We start from the raw sequence: 16,879 nt of genomic DNA, 5'->3' as shown, positions 1-16,879 counted from the left end.
GTGGTTCCTTCTCATCTCTTTCTTCCATGTTTCGAGTAAGCCAATTTATGGTTTTGAGTCTCTGAAGCTCCATATTGCAATTACAATGGGTTTTATGGTCATTTATTGATCGGTCCGTAACTTCCTATTATAATATTATAACACCAGAAGTTTCAAAGCATTTCACCTAATTGGCTGATTTGCTTCTAATTTAAATCAGCCCAAATATCCGGTATTGGGCAATTTTTAAAAGTTAAAATTGCTGGAGAATCCTTTACCGCATCATGGGCTGCTAGTCAAACCAAATTAACAATTTTTATGAAGGGTTAATGCATTGAGGGGACATCACCCTCCACTGAATATTTATTTATATTACAATCCCGGTCTTTATCCCTGTTCTTTGACAGTATAATGATTAGTGCAGGGCAATACATTTATAAATAGTGTAAACGCATTACTATGGTAAATTAATCTTGTTACATCACTACTTTTATGCCGAATAGTCTGATTTAATTTGTATCGGTGGCGTAGCTTTATATTGGGAGGGCACCGACCATGATTGGGGGCACCAGGTCTAATGGGGGGGGGGGGGCCCCAAGAGGTTTTTGGCAATTTTCCTATGGGATTTTCTAAATTGTGCAATCGGTTGGGGGCACATTCCCCGCCGTGCCCCTATGACACTACGCCACTGTTTTGTATGATTGTTGCTAGGGGGACCACCTGAATCCATGGATCTGAATCCTTGGTTACATCTTAAATTACATGGCATTGATATTTTTGCAGGTCCGCCCGAGATTCGTCTGACAGGAGGTCGAGATGCTAATGAAGGCACAGTAGAAGTCAAATACCAAGACACTTGGGGTAGCATATGTGATGATGGGTGGGATGATGAGGATGCACGTGTCATCTGTCAACAGCTTGGTCTACCACACGAAGGTATGTTCTGGAGCACATTTTCTGTTTACAAAATGGATTTGTAAAATATTTTTTCTATCAAATATGCCTCCTTGCCAGACGGACACATCATATTTCTTGTAATTCACGGTGAGATCACTTTTGATCATATGATGCCATTTTTGAGGACTTATAATTTTCAGTAAAGCCCATCAGTACTTGGTGTATAAAATCGAGATATGTTGGACCAGGGGGCCACTCAAGTTTCATAGCTCAGGAGTAGATTTTGCATAAATAAACCTGGTCGTGTTGCTAAATGTCACTTACTACATTTCATTAACTATCCATAATTTATTTGTCGTTCATTTCAAAACTTTAGTAAACTCGACCAAGTTTTTTAATACCAATCTACTTTTATGGAAATATGACTTTGCTTAATAACATTAAAAATTATGAACTCTGAAACAAGTCTATACTTTTTTGCTGTGTTTTTTCTAGGCCGATTTGCTCTTAAAAGATCTTTTTTGCTGAAAACTTCAGTCTTAGAAAGTAGAATTTTTCAATATCATAACATAATATGTTCACACCACTATACAGGTGCTGTTGCTGTGTCGGTTGCCTTTTTTGGGCGCTCCAACTTTAACAGTATTTGGTTGGATGATATTGACTGCAATGGAGATGAAACCAGTATTGATGAGTGCCGCAGCAATGGATGGGGAAGCCATAACTGTGATCACAGTGAGGATGCTGGGGTAATATGTTCTGCTGGAGGTAAGTGATGATGATAACGATGATTATGATGATAATGACGACAATGACGATGAAGGTCGTTAGCTGTTCACCCGGTGTTAGCTGTTCACCCGGTGTTAGCTGTTCACCCGGTGTTGGCTGTTCACCCGGTGTTAGCTGTTCACCCGGCGTTGGCTGTTCACCCGGCGTTGGCTGTTCACCCGGTGTTAGCTGTTCACCCGGCGTTGGCTGTTCACCTGGCATTGGCTGTTCACCCGGCGTTGGCTGTTCACCCGGCGTTGGCTGTTCACCCGGCGTTGGCTGTTCACCCGGCGTTGGCTGTTCACCCATCATTTTGGTATGGGCAGTTTGCTTCTGGAACAGGCAAGATTAGTGCCTGTGGCAGATGCTAAATTTTACAAATAATGCTTGTATAAGGTCTGTGAACTCAAAATAAGACCAGATTACTAAATCAAGTCTATAACAATAGCTATTTGAACTTCGTGAACCTCCAGAAGGTGCAGAGGTGTGGTCTATTTTTATGGGGAGAAGGAGGATGACGACGACTAAATATCTATAAGTAACATTTTTTGAAGCGGCCTTTTCCCACAACTTTACTCTCCTGACAAAATGTCTTTCCGCACCCCCTATAACCGCAGAATATGTTAAATACTAGATACTACAAATGGAAAACGTATCAAACCTAACTGTCACTAAAATATAAACCCTTTAATCAATAATAGTCATAATTGCAGGAACCTGGAACCCTCATTTATTACAAAAATAAAGAAAGAAAAAATATCCTTATTTTGCGGTAAATTACAGTTTAATAGCCTAAGGCTCGTTATGACGTCAATACCCTCTTGCTATCAAAAAGTTATCATGATCGACTTGCAGTTATCCCGACTGTGCTAGTGGTCATCATCAACCATGTTTAATACAAACGCTTTTTGGGTTCGGTTGTTATCATCTTGGTGGTTTTTATTTTTTTGGCTGTCCAGATTTCGGGCGATTGTCTATTGAGCCATGAATCTCCTTTTTTCTCAAATTATATTGAACGGATCCCTCATCAATATTCAATAATCTTGCAATTTCATGGTTAGATTTTCCTTCACTATGATATGTTTCTATCATTCCTTTCTGGTGATCGGTAATTTTTGGCATTTTGAGCCTGATCTGATGTTAAAACTGAACAATTTTGGAAGTCAAAATTAAACTATAATGCGCTGCTAGATAGGAAATCCCTGTAGTGAGGCTGCATGATATTAACTGAATGGAAGTTATATCTCTTTTGGATCGTGGCAAATAACATAATCGCATAACAATTACTAATCCGTTGTAATCGGGGGATACCTTTATTCCTCTAGTATCACAATTCATAACCTTGATCATTTGTTATGCATCACATGTTTTAAAAACGAGTTCAAATACCCCGGGCGGGCATCATCGGTTGTTATGGTGGTTGTCAAGGACTGACGTCATAATTAACTAATTAAGCACAGCACTGCCACTTTTCCTATGGGGATTTTGTACAGGTTTTTCATGAGATCCTAAGAAAGTTTGTTTCGTTATTTTCCAGCAATGTTTTGATGTTGAAAAGTTGATTAAAACTGATTAAAGGAATTATAGATGATATTGAAGTAAATAAATAGGTCTGGAGAGTACATACAATTTCAGTGTTTCATATAGGCTGGCAACCACTTCACTGGTACATGGTTCCCCTACACCACAGAAACATACTCAGATGTATTTTGTTCCTGTTAATTGATCTGAATTATGCATCCTGATATAAATAAAATGATTTAAAATGTGCTAAAAATTTGCTCTTAGTTTCTCCCAATCTTGATTTTATACAAACTTCTTTTTATACAGTTACTACAGATATTCGTCTCGTTGGTGGTACCAGCGCCCTCGAAGGTCGCGTAGAGGTCAACCTTGGTGGTATTTGGGGTACAGTATGTGACGATAGCTGGGATATGATGGATGCAATGGTCGTATGTCGTCAGCTAGGATATATGGGATCAGGACATGAAGCTTTCCAAGGACCAGATCATGAATTTGGATCAGGATCAGGGGCTATTCTTATGGATGATGTGATGTGTCCCTCAAGTGCCAATGCCCTGACTGACTGCGAATTTCCAGGATGGGGACAACATAACTGCGCTCATTGGGAGGATGCTGGAGTTAGATGTGTTGATGGTAAGGAGATCTTAATCAGGGGGGGGGGGGCACTTAACACAAATGATCATTTATTTATTATTTATTTATTTATTATTTATTTGGCAAAATTGACAACAATACGGAAAATAACAAATAAGCAATCAATCATCATCACAAGAAACACACAACCAAGTCAATGAGCCAGGATAACCCATAACATTGGCTAAATATGCCAACTTATTTCCAATGGGGTCCAAAATGAAAAGGTGCCTGCAAAAGGGAGATGAAAACAGAGCCACAAAAGAGGGGACAAAAGAGAACTAAGTTAAACATATTCAGCCATTTCCTGGTTCATTGAGGTTGAAGATAAATGGATTTTGACATGGGATTTGAAGGAATTCTTGTTGGTGATAGACCTGATGTGAATAGGTAAAGAATTCCAGTCAAGGGTACCCTGGTAAAAGGAGGACTTGGAAGCAAGGCCACTGACTCTAGGGACATGGAAATTATGTGAGCTAGATCTGGTACGGTGAGTGTGGGTGACAGTGGTTTTAGTGAAAAATTGATCATATGGTCATATGGGTATGTTCCCCCTGAAAGGCCCCCTTTTTGGATTTCGTAGCTCTGAAAGACCCCCTATATTTGACCAAAATAGAGCTCCGAAAGACCCTTGGATTTTGATCATTTCATCAGCTTTAAAAGGCCCCAAAATTGCTCATTCCTCGTATTTCCGGGTGTTTTTTTCAGATGATTTTCAACCAAAAAGCCATGAAAGACCTTTGATTTTGACTGTTCGTAGCTCCAAAAGTCCCCATTTTACTTGCTCGCAGCTCCAAAAGACCTCCTTTTACCGGTACACCATCAGCTCCCAAAGACCCACCACCTCAAAATTCTGGGGGAACATACACAAATTAAATAAATTTTACCAGACAAAGACTGGCAAGGGCAGATATGGAACAAACAAGATGAAAAACAGCTGGAAATTCAGTACAGGATATTTGTGACACGATCTGGTCCATGGGAGCCAAAGGCGGTATATTTGAAACTGAGATAAAGGCAAAAATATGGAGTAAAAACAATAAAATACATGAGAAAGTAGACATCAAAAAACTTCATAACTTTAGAACCAAGTATGCTAGACCTTTGGTGTTTTCAGTATTATGATAGCCTAATGTATGTATAATGTAATAATAACAGTAACTCAATTTTCATAAATGCCTCCTGTGGCCCCATGGACCAGATCGTGTCACATTTTAAAGAGATGTGTGTATTTTAAATTTACATTTTTGAATTAGGACCTTATACCATTTTTGTACCATAAAATATCCAAACTTTTGGTCAAACTGGAAAAAAGTCTGATCCTTTTTGACCAATATATATTGTTAAAATGAAGAACTTTTTATAAAACCGTTTCTAGGTTTGGGTCTTTAAAACATAATCATTCAGTTTTCGTCAATTTGGAAATTTTAAAATAAATTGTATGGTGGACGAAAAATATTGGCATGGGAAATCAAATTTGATGCTTTGCTCCAAAGCTACACCTTTTTACAGAAATCTGCTAGTTGGATTCCTTGCATCATTTACTTTCTGAAAATGTATATTAGCTTAAGGTGGTACTATATACACCCCCTGATAAATTTTGTGACTAATTTTGCACGTTTCTCAAAAAATAACTACATTGTATACTGGTAACAAAAGTTATGTATATTATAGGGGCAAGGAATCCAATTACTGCACTGAAATTTCAGTGATTCAAGACAAGTGGTTCATTATATACCGTATGTTAAGAAATGAGGTACATTCTAGCAGTTATACCTCTTTTCTTATCATGAATAACGTACCACTTTTCTTGAGTCACTGAAATTTTGGTGTAGTAACTTGATTCCTTGCCCCTATATATATTATACATTTGTTTACAGTGTGTTATTATTTTTTGAGAAAATGCAAAAATTTATCAAGGGGTACTATACAATACAAAACAATGTCCAAATTGTCCAACTTGGAGTGACCCGGCCTGCATGAGAAACAGCCAAGATCTCTAGTGTGGTTTCTTCATCTTACCACATTAATTTCTGCTTATTATGGACCGAAAAATTCTTAATAATTAAGCCAAGTCAACAAAAAACATGTATATCGTCCCCGCCCTCGCCAATTTTTGGAGATTTTCAATTATTTTTGTTATTTTTCCTATTTGCTTCCTTTGTTTCTAAAATTGTTGTGATGAAAAGACATGTTCAGAAGTTCTCATTTATCATTTATAAACACATTGCAAACACTTTCTTCAAGCTAGGGGTAGGGCTTTGGGAAAATAACAAAAATATTAGGGGGCCTCCCGATTTTATGGGTTGACAAACACTTTGCAAATTCAATTTTACACAGATATGAATGGTAAAAAAATAACATAAAAAATAAGGACCTCCCTCACCAATTTTTGAAAAAGTCCGGATGATATACATGTTATTTTTTTTACTTGTCCTTATATGATTTGATTTTTTTTTTTGTAAGAATAGCAAACTGATTAAATGTATATTAGTCATTTATAGTCAGATTTGAAAAAATCTGCTTCTTTCTATTTATGATTTATATAATTTATAATTTATATAATTTTTTAAAAATATGCAGATGGACCTGATACGACACCACCAACGATCACATGCCCTGCCAACCAGCCAGAGTCGGGCACCATTGCAGGTTTTGGTACAACCAATTTTGTAAGCTTTCCAGCAGCTACTGTGACAGATGTCAATGATAATTCCAATCCCACTACTCCAATGATCCACTACGTCATTCTAACTTCACCCTCTGTACAGACTGAGAAACCTATGGGATCTTTTCCTATTGGAACTACAACTGTTCAGGCTGTGGCTACTGATGGTGGTGAAAACATGGCCACATGTATGTTTGATGTAACCGTGACAATGAGTGAAGGTAATTTATACATTTTTGAACACTTGTTTGTTTTGTATGGAAATACTTAGATCAGTGGCTAAAGAAGGCCCATTTCACATGTTTTTGTCTACAAAAAAGTACCAAAACCTGTGGTGTCTTGACATTGTGTTAAGATACCTCATTGTTTGTTGTTATATTGTTAATAAACATTATTTAGGATCTGCACAAAACTAAACCATTTGAATGAGCAGTCACATAATTAATATGTTGTGGAATATTTCTTCTTACACCCGGTCCAAGGGTCCTGTCCCGTCTCTAAAAACAAACAAAAAACCCAATTTTTGCAAATTGTCCTAACTCTGAAGGGTATAGAAGGCCTAATACAGTAAGCCAAAGAATTAAGGCACAAGTTGTGTTCACTGTATATCCTAAACAAAGACAAATATGTCAAAAATTAAACAAACAGCTACCGTATTCATCCGAGTATAGTCCCACGTTCGAGTATAGTCCCACCCCCCATTTTTCGAAAAATTCCAGAAATTGTAAAAAAAAAATTTTTTTTAAAAGTTTTTTTTTTTCGGTTTTGGAGTGTCCCTGGACCTAGACCTAGATGCTAGGATCATTCATGGTTGACCTCAAAAAAAAAAAAAAAATTCAAGATGTTTTGTATTTTTAATATGAAAATTGATATTTTTTATTCATGTCATACTCTATTAAGGATATCAAAATGCATTCAAATTCAATGCATTTTGATATCATTAATAGAGTATGACATGAATACAAATTATCAATTTTCATCTTAAAAATACAAAACATCTTGAAAATTTTTTTTTTTTTTTTTTTTTTTAGGTCAACCATGAATGATCCTAGCATCTAGGTCTAGGTCCAGGGACACTTCAAACCAAAAAAATTAAATACTCAGACCAATACGGTAATACCTGTACTCTTTAGTCTTTATCTCTGATTTAAGACTTTATTTGTTAAAATTAACAGAATTAAAGAAATGGTGATAAAAAAATCCAAAAGGAAGAAACAAAATCCAAACTTGCACTATTGTTTTAATGTAATATCAATGGAAGCATGGTGCTAGTTTTCTTGTTCGAGAATGCTTTGTGTACAAATCAATAAGGCACTCAATATGGAGCAAACGGCAACTTTTAAATTTGCATCTACCTTGGGTTTTTTGATCGTTGTCTTTATTTCTTGAACGATTTCAACAAATGTGGTCTTAAATTCAAGCTAAAAGATGTAACATATCGGTCTTAGTTTAAGAGATACAGGGGTGAACATAACTGGTACCTTAATTTGTTTGCTAACTGTAGTCGTATTTGGCATACAATTTGGGCAAACTATTTTTTTCGTAAATAACATTTTATCACTAACTATAACTAGCTGACTGATATTTTAGGCATGAGAATTTCCAGTCAAAATACCGCAACCAGACTTTTGAGATGTCAAAATTTCTGCAATTTTATTTAAAGGAATATTTTGTGATCCTAGCATCCTCTTTTTATGACATTTTTCAGTACATATCCACGAAAAAAGCATATTCCCAAAATTTCAGTTGATTCCGATTTTGCGTTTGCGAGTTATGCATGATTTATGTGTACACTGCTCCATAGACAATACGTTGTAATTTCGTTCTGGTGCACCAGAACGAAATTCAAATTCATAATATCTTTGCTAAACAGAATTAATCTGCAAGAAATATTTTGTACATAAACATTATGTAGCCAGAGTATTCCAGTGATATAAAAATCTCAACTTTTTTTGAGAAAAGTGGGGGATGAGGCTGTGGATCACGAAATGCCCTTTTAATTTCAGCCCATTTTCATATGTTTTTGTCTAATTTTACACACTTTCCAGCTTAAATTTTAAACATTTTCCAAACTTTTTCATGTGCATTTTCATACCAGATATTTGCGGATGACACAGTTATGTCAAAAACATTTAGCAGACATGCGCTATACTCGTTTCATAAAGCACCAAATCAGTTTTGACCTTTTTGCCTTTGGTATATATTCATATTTCTCATTACAGATGACCCATGGGCCATGCTGGAAGCAGAGTGCGGTCAACCAAACCCAGCTTACAATGATAAGATCGTAGGAGGTAGGGATGTAAACGATGCCCGCACATGGCCATGGGCAGGCTTCATTACAAATGGTTATTTCTGCGGTGCTGAACTGATAAGCTGGGGATGGGCACTCACTGCTGCCCACTGCGTGTAAGTATTATACTATCAACCCGAGGGTGGGGACTGGGGGGCCTATATAACCCGTATATAGTATTTGCACAACTTCATTCACTATCAGTTTCTTGGTGTACGGCTTAGCAAAACATAAATGCTACTACTATAAAATGGCAAATGCAGATACGATGTGAAGTTTTTGCACCAACAGTGATTTGTAACTCGGCGTTTTTTTACATATATTTTGATTTAGCCATGAAGTTGACAATCCAGCTTTTCTAACCTTGGGGGTTCGACACTGGTCTGACGATACGGACACGGATGGATATCACTACACAAAAGTGGAGGTCTTTGAGCATGAAAATTATGATGACAATGCTATCAACAATGACATTGCTCTTCTTAAGCTGGAGGTACCTGTTGAATTCAATGACTATAGGAAGCCTGTGTGCCTGTCAACCACTAGCGATGAATACGCTACCTACTCAAATCGAGCATGTTATGTCGTTGGATGGGGAGCGCTCTCTTCAGGCGGTGAGTTTGCATTACTTATACACTGCATTGTTGCAATGATTAAGGGTAGACAAGGTATTGTTGGTCGAAGCAACCTAAAAATCGATTTTCATTATCTAGATCAATATATTATTAAAAATTAACACCTATGTTTTGCCAAAGTTAATTCTACAAATCGTATACTTTGCAAACTTGCTTAATTTATTGTTGTTAATGAGTTATGTACGTTTTTCAAAAGTGTTGTTGTTTCAGCCCTCTTTACAACGTAACTCAAGAACCGCAGCACCTATAAAAGTATATCTGTGATATTTTAATTCTTCTACACACTCGCTATGAATTGAGCAATGCAGTTTTTTGCCAAAGCTCACTACCATTCGTAAGATGCTGTGAACTACCAAATCACAACAGTTTAAAATAATTAATAACCTTAAAGTCTGGCAGATGTATAGTATTATTAAAAAACAAGGAAAAAACTGAATTTATTAATTTGTTGATACCAAAAACTGACATTGCTAAAGATAATAAATGTCCCTCTTCCTCTTCCCATACAGGAAAACCTTATGCTATTGCCACATCTGTTACAAAAATGGGAATTGTGCCTTAATTAATTTGATCAAATACACAACCCTTTTGAAGTCTAACTTCATAAGCATCAGGCCCGTATGCAGGTTTTCATTGGGGGGTGCTGATTTTGAAAAAGTGGACCTTTTCTCCAGGGGGGGGGGAGCAATTTTGTGGAAAGTGGACAAAATTTGGACCTTTTTTGTCCCCCCCCCCCCCGGAAAAAATCCTGGTGCCACCACTGTTTTACAAAGAACTCCGATAAAGATTACCGTTTTGTTTTTATGGTAATCTAATCTTCCAGTTTCTTAAGTTATCTTGGGGGTTCTATGCGAAAATCTTGAATAAAAGGGGAAATCCAAGGTCTATAGACCTACCCCGGGGACTAGTATAGGCCTACAAGAAAAATGGCAGGCTCCCTATACATTGCTCGGACCGATATATCATGCACGATGCTGTCAAAATCGATATATGTATTGTGCACAGCACAGTACACGTATTGTTGTATTTCTATTCTATACCCAATAAATGTTGGAGAAGCCTATGTTTAAAATTCAATTTGCTACCAATACATCATGTGGTCCAATGGATTAGCGCGCTGGACTTCTGTATGTAGCCACGGCGTGGGTTCGAGGCCCACCTCTGGCGAACTGAAATTCCTTTTTTTTTAAATTTCATATTATGGAAATGGGACTGGGCGAATTTATGTATGATGTAGGGAGGAGTAACCCTGGGCTGACTGCATGCAAACAAATCACCAGATGACTGACTATATATGACATTAATAGCGCCACCACACGAGTGTTGGTTAAAGCCTTAATGTACAAACTTTTTAAATTTTTAGATTTTTCTTTTTTCTTCCAAAATGATAATATGCAATCATTATGAAAGTTCCCAATACATTTGGAACGCGAAAAACATTGGGAATTTGCAAAGAAACATCATAAACCCATTCACCTCTATCACTCGAAAAATCTCGCACTATTTGGATTAGGACAGCGAGTGCGGCCTCAGAGTTAGTCTCCTACGCGGCCAGTTTGGTTACGCTCAATCCACATGTGGAGGGAGCGTAAGCAAACTAGTTTTGTAGGAGACTACGGTTTGCGATCGTGGCCGACATAAAATCATAATCTATAAAATTATGATTTTATGTCGGACCAACAGAAAATCATCCTGTTTTACTACAAATAGGGCGAATTTGACAGTTTGCTCATTGATTTAAGTTAGAACATGTGTAAGTATTACAAATATGCCAAAAAATCGGGTTTGAAAAAAATAAAGGTAAATTCTGAAAAAAGATCGTACATTAAGGCTTTAAGTATGTGGCCTCATGCGATGCATACCTACGTAAAACTACGTCGGCGTTTGGAAAATCGCAATCTCTCTATTAACACCTGCCGAACTCAAATGCACCTGCTCATGGTTGGCCAATAAGATTATAATGCATAAATTTTGTTTTTTGTCTATATTTTGCAGGACCACAACCATCTATTATTCAAGAGGTTGAGTCTCCAGTGATCACAAGAGAATTGTGTGAAGAAAGATATGGTGCTAGCATGATAACAAACCAAATGACGTGTACTTCCACAGCCACAAGTACTGGGTCGTGTCAGGTAGGTCAACATGTATATATTGGGGATGAGAGAGCTAATATTGGTGTTTGAGATCATAAGGTCAAATGTCATTTGAAATCAGAGAAAAAAAAAAAAAAAAGATCTCGAATGAATATTTACTATGTGCGGTGTTCATCTTTGGACGACCTATTTAGGAAATGCCATCCCTATTTTTTGCTTTGTTGTACCAGTGATTGCCAGAGCATGCATAGATTTGTGGATGAAATTGCGATCTAACAAAAGTTGCCTCGGACGTAATATGCGTCCCTTACAAGGATTGACTTTCAAACACCATACATGGCTGTATGGTACCAGAATGTTGGCATTGAATTGAGAATATGCGGACAATAGTTTTTTTTTCAATGCCCGGAGCAGAGTTCATTTTTATGAAATTCTATAAAATACAGGGCCTAAATAAAACAAAGCCCCCACTTTTAACCAATGAGACGACAGGAATCTTTCTATATGTGAGGTATGTATTAATCAATGCATTAATTCTTTTACTGAATCTTATGCAGGGCGACAGCGGTGGTCCAGTGGTGTGCAAGAACGCAGCAGACAAATGGGATTTGATCGGTATCACTAGCTGGGGTTATGGATGCGCAAATAGTCGGTACCCGGATGTATTAGCTCGAGTCTCCTACTTTAATGACTGGATTAAAAACACTGTCAACACTAATGGAGGACCACGTGGAGGAGATACCAGCTAGAGCACACTAATGAAAAATGATAAGTTATTGGTTGTGTAATCAGATGGAGATGGTGTAGGACAAAAGTTGTCAATACAGTAGACAGACGTCCAACCTCCCTTTTCCGGACCTCTTTTATACAGATCTCTCTATATTATCCGGACATGTGATCTTCATAGAAAAACATGTTTTTTAAACGCTCTGAGAGCTTGATTTCATGCACTGAAGTAACTATGGCATAAAGCACTCAAATACCATCTTTCAGTGTTATTACTCCAGTAAGGGTAAACTTTTTTTTGCTTTCTCAATGTTAGCACTTCGGACATTCAATGCAGAATTACATACAATTCACTTATCCAGATTTTTCACTTAATCTGGCCAATGCTTGGTCCCATCATAGCTGGAAAAGAGAGGTTGGACTGTAGATCGATATTGAATACAAGCCATTCATAAATTGCATGTGAAGTAACAGAACAAAATGTGCATTCAAGAGGCAATTTTTGAAAATGGATCAATTGTTGTATCCATTGCACATTCTATCACACCTAGGGATGTAAATAACAAGTGAAATTCTTTTCATCTAGGTGGGCAGCTCCATTGTTACTGCCCACGCAGCTGAAAAGATCTTGAGTGCTATTTACCTCCCTGATCGATCATGCCTGCCCTCTTCTCACTTTAGCTCTCTAGATCTGCTAATGGTACTCTTTGTATTCATATTGTTTAAGCTTCTATCTTTCACCCCTTCCATTTGGTTACTCTACTGGAAATAATGAACAAAAGGAAATGAATAATGATGTAATCAAATCGGTTGCAATCACCTTGTGCACCTTTGTGGCCGTCATTGGCCACAATATGCTCAGGAATAACATCTCCGATTGGTCACTGTCAAATGCTCAGGAACATCCCCTGATTGGTCAGTTTGAGCAACCTGTTTTATGATGCCTGGCATATCCAAATTAATTACTGAGAGCATAAACACTTTTACTATATAGTATTTGGCAAGGTCCTATCACACTGCCCGGCTGCTCTTCCAGATCATCGTATTATTGCCTGGATCACACAATGCTATGCAGCTTTTTACATAAATGAGGTGCCAATGTGATCATGACGTAGCAAATCAGAACCTCACTACCATGTTTATGCTGCATTCCGTGCCAACTTAGCAGAATGTTAAAGGAGTTTGCCTAATACTATGTATGTAATCTTTATTTATTTTTCCAAAAAGATTTCCGATGCATTTTTTCATGTCATTCAAAAATTACGACATATTTTAGAAGCTGGAAACCATTTCTGTTCAAAACAAGAACTTTTGAAGATTGTCGGCATCTTTTGTGATGTAATTTCCAATTCATGGGTTCATACCCTGGCAAAACAACAGGATATTATTGACCAATCAGACATCGCTCTCAAGCATGTCATGTTTGTTTAGTGATGAAGGAGCACAAGGTGTGTGCAACCGAGACAAAACAGGACATGGTTTTGAATTTTTGAAGGTCAAAGGTCAAACTTTGTAGAAGAAAATCAAAACCTTGTAGCTTGCTCATTTATAGGGTTAAGAGTGGTTACTTAACAAAAGATTGTGAAATTGGGCTATTCCATCTAAAATCCACACTACCCCTGTGGAAGATTTTGGAAATATCTACCACAAGGGGAGTATGAATTTCAAATGGAATGAACACATTGGGCAGCTCCATTTGAATTTCATACACCCTCTGAGAATGATTCAAACTGAATCTACCACTGAGGGAGGGTGAGCTTCAAATAGAGCTGCTAATGTGTTCATTCCATTTGAAATTTATACTCCCTCTGTGGAATATATTTTCAAAATCTTCCACAGGGGTAATGTGGATTTTAAATGGAATGGCCCATTGGTGACTTACTTAAATTTGCTCTCCTTGGTATACTTAACTAGAGGTTGTCGTAAAGGAGGTAAATTTCTAACACCACTATGACTAAATCAGTATTATTTTCTAATTTTTGTACGCTAAATTGGTAACATATCGCAGTATATTACTGTGTTTAAATGAGTGTTTTAACACTATGTGCATTTTATAAGCATTATTGATAATTTTTGCACGTAACCCATTGGTTTGGGCAGGTGTAAAAATAGGTTTTATGGTATAAAATTAATTTACTCTAGGTCGGTAAACATAGGTAGAGATCGGATCTTTCCCTAGAGAAGTCCTTTTCCAGAAATGGACTGAAAAGATTCATCCATACTCGAAGTTTTTATGGTGATTATTCTACTAGTTCCAGACCTGAAACTAACCTTTAGTGAAAAATGCTGAAAATGTTTTTAAAAAAGCTGAAAAACGGCATAAAATTGTGGTAAAATAGATCAATTGGGTTGAAAATAAAATAAAAAAACACGAAAATTTGATCAACATAAAAAAAAAGCCAAAATCCGCTAAAAAGAGGAAAAGTTTCAGGTCTGTAGACCTATTTTTTTAAATGAAAATGATGGTATACATTTGCAATGGGCTATTTCTTTTGACATGTTGGAATTCCTGGAATTATAGATACAACTATTTTCATCCATAAAAAGGAGAAAAGGTGTAGAAAATGTTTGAATTGTAAACAAAATTGCCCAATTTTAGGCCAAATTGTCACATTCCAGGCATGAGGACACTGGACTCAAGTTTGGGATGTGCATCTTCCTTTTGGTCTGTTTTAGGCCAAAAATGATCCCCACTTTGGTCCATTTTAGCTTTAAAATTGCAAAATTGAGCACATTTCTTAAGGGATCTGGAATGAGCGTTTTGACAGTAATTTTTATGGAACATGAGAGCACAGACGTATCGAATTGCATTCTGAATACGAAGCATGTCTTTCTGATATCAAATAATTTTCATTTTTTGAAAATCACGATATAATACAAATTTTATGACAAATTATAAAAATTTGATATTTGTCAAAGTTTTGATATATAACAGTCCTCAAAGTAAATTTTATAAATCTAATGATATATTTTTAAAGTGTATGTAGCTGGGAGGAAAAGCCGACGATCAATTGACAATTTTGACCTTTCATATTGAAGATATGGATTTTTTTCCCAAAAAGATCTAAGTATAAATCATCAGATTTATAAAGTTTACTTCGAGTACTGTTAAATATAAAAAATATCAATTTTTACTGATTTGCATAAAATGTGTATTACATTGCGAATTTCAAAAATCAAAATTATTTGATATCAGAATGACATTCTTCGTATTCAGAATGCAATTCGATATGTCTGATGTGCTCTAATGTCCCACAATAAATACTGTCCAAACGTTCATACCCCTTCCTTAATAGAAGCCATCAGAGGTCCTTTTAAAATGTACACAAATGAATTCATTTTAAATATGTATATATAGGTAACTAAAATTTAGTATTTTTAATTTTCTTAATTTTTCATTTTTATACAAAAACATTTTTTCTTAAGAAAAGGATTGAATTTGCATAATACATTATACCTAATGAAGAAAAGTCATTGTAAGTTTGGCTGTTAAGATACAGGGTGTCCTGAGTGAACTGTGCCATCAGAAACTTTCAGTTTTGGGTATTTGAATGAACCAAATAGTTATCACATACTTTTTGAATTTGACAATTGACAGCTCCATTGTAAAATTGACAATGGATGCCTAATGCTCAGTGGTGATTTGGTACTCCAGATTAGATACAGCTCTTATGCAAATCATTGACTGCGAGTTTGTGGAAATGATTGAAAATGAAGCTTTGTCATAAATTTCGAGAACAAAATGGTAGATTTTCAACTTCAAAAAGCATATGAAAGCTGTTTTACAGTGCAAATGCACAAAGTACTTGATCATGTTTGTTTCAGGTAATAAAATACCCAAAAAGTATCCCACTGTGCAGTTGATTCAGGGACGCCCTGTACATATTAATATAACCAGGGGGTGTATGTCACCCAGCACATCAAAACATGGCAATTGCCTTCGAAAAATGAAACTTGAAATTTCTAAACCAAGTTAAATAATTGATTTTTGCTTTCAAATGACATCTCGCACATTGTCAGATGCAAAACAAGAGACAAATATGGTGCAAAAGTTTTGAATACGTATTTCCTTTATGATCTTTAAATGGAGTGTTCCAACAAATGCCATGTACACTTGTAATTGTAGATCCACGTATGCCACTATATGTAGTGATTGACAAAATCCAGCCACAGGTGTGTGCAGGTGGGTTGTTTTGGAATTTTGCTATGCAGCACATTGGAACACAAATGAAGTGTAGCATTACAAGATATAGCTGGGAGGGTGTTGATTTTGTATACTCACTTTGAGGGCAGCTCTACATATCAAAAGTACGCAGGGATGCAGTTAAAGTCTTCCATGCTGGTCAAATCAACTAAATCATGCATAATGCAGCAGGTCTGCAGATTTGAGTTGATTTGAATAAAATTCATTATGTATCAAAAGCTAGCCATAATAAATCTTGATGGGCTATAAATTTTCATATTCTGTATTATAACATTAGCCGGTGTGGGGTTTTTCAATAAAATAAATTCACATTCTAGGTGGAAACAAAATCTTTGTCCAAAATTTGCATTTGTGCAACTTTTTCATGCTTACTGATCAAATTAAACTGCTGTAGCATCATGATGCTAAAAGTAATGCATATTGGCAAATGATACAATATATTTTGCTATCTACAGTAGA

The 16,879-nt window shown here is 36.4% G+C and overlaps 1 protein-coding gene across 1 annotated transcript in view; it reads left to right on the top strand.

Annotated features, from left to right (window-relative positions):
- LOC140166198 (neurotrypsin-like) overlaps window positions 1-16,749 on the top strand; it is a 31,120-nt gene extending 14,371 nt beyond the window's left edge. The window contains exons 6-13 of the mRNA XM_072189604.1: window positions 763-915; window positions 1,471-1,644; window positions 3,475-3,801; window positions 6,385-6,690; window positions 8,692-8,878; window positions 9,096-9,376; window positions 11,393-11,529; window positions 12,048-16,749. Coding sequence (XP_072045705.1) covers window positions 763-915; window positions 1,471-1,644; window positions 3,475-3,801; window positions 6,385-6,690; window positions 8,692-8,878; window positions 9,096-9,376; window positions 11,393-11,529; window positions 12,048-12,239 — 1,757 coding nt within the window. The 3' untranslated portion in view covers window positions 12,240-16,749. The remainder of the gene's footprint in view (window positions 1-762; window positions 916-1,470; window positions 1,645-3,474; window positions 3,802-6,384; window positions 6,691-8,691; window positions 8,879-9,095; window positions 9,377-11,392; window positions 11,530-12,047) is intronic.
- The last annotated feature ends 130 nt before the right edge of the window (window positions 16,750-16,879 follow it).

Source organism: Amphiura filiformis, chromosome 12 (assembly GCF_039555335.1).
Source record: "Amphiura filiformis chromosome 12, Afil_fr2py, whole genome shotgun sequence".
Lineage (NCBI taxonomy): Eukaryota > Metazoa > Echinodermata > Ophiuroidea > Amphilepidida > Amphiuridae > Amphiura > Amphiura filiformis.
Note: the sequence above shows the minus strand (reverse complement) of the source record. Positions and strands in the feature narration are given on the sequence as shown.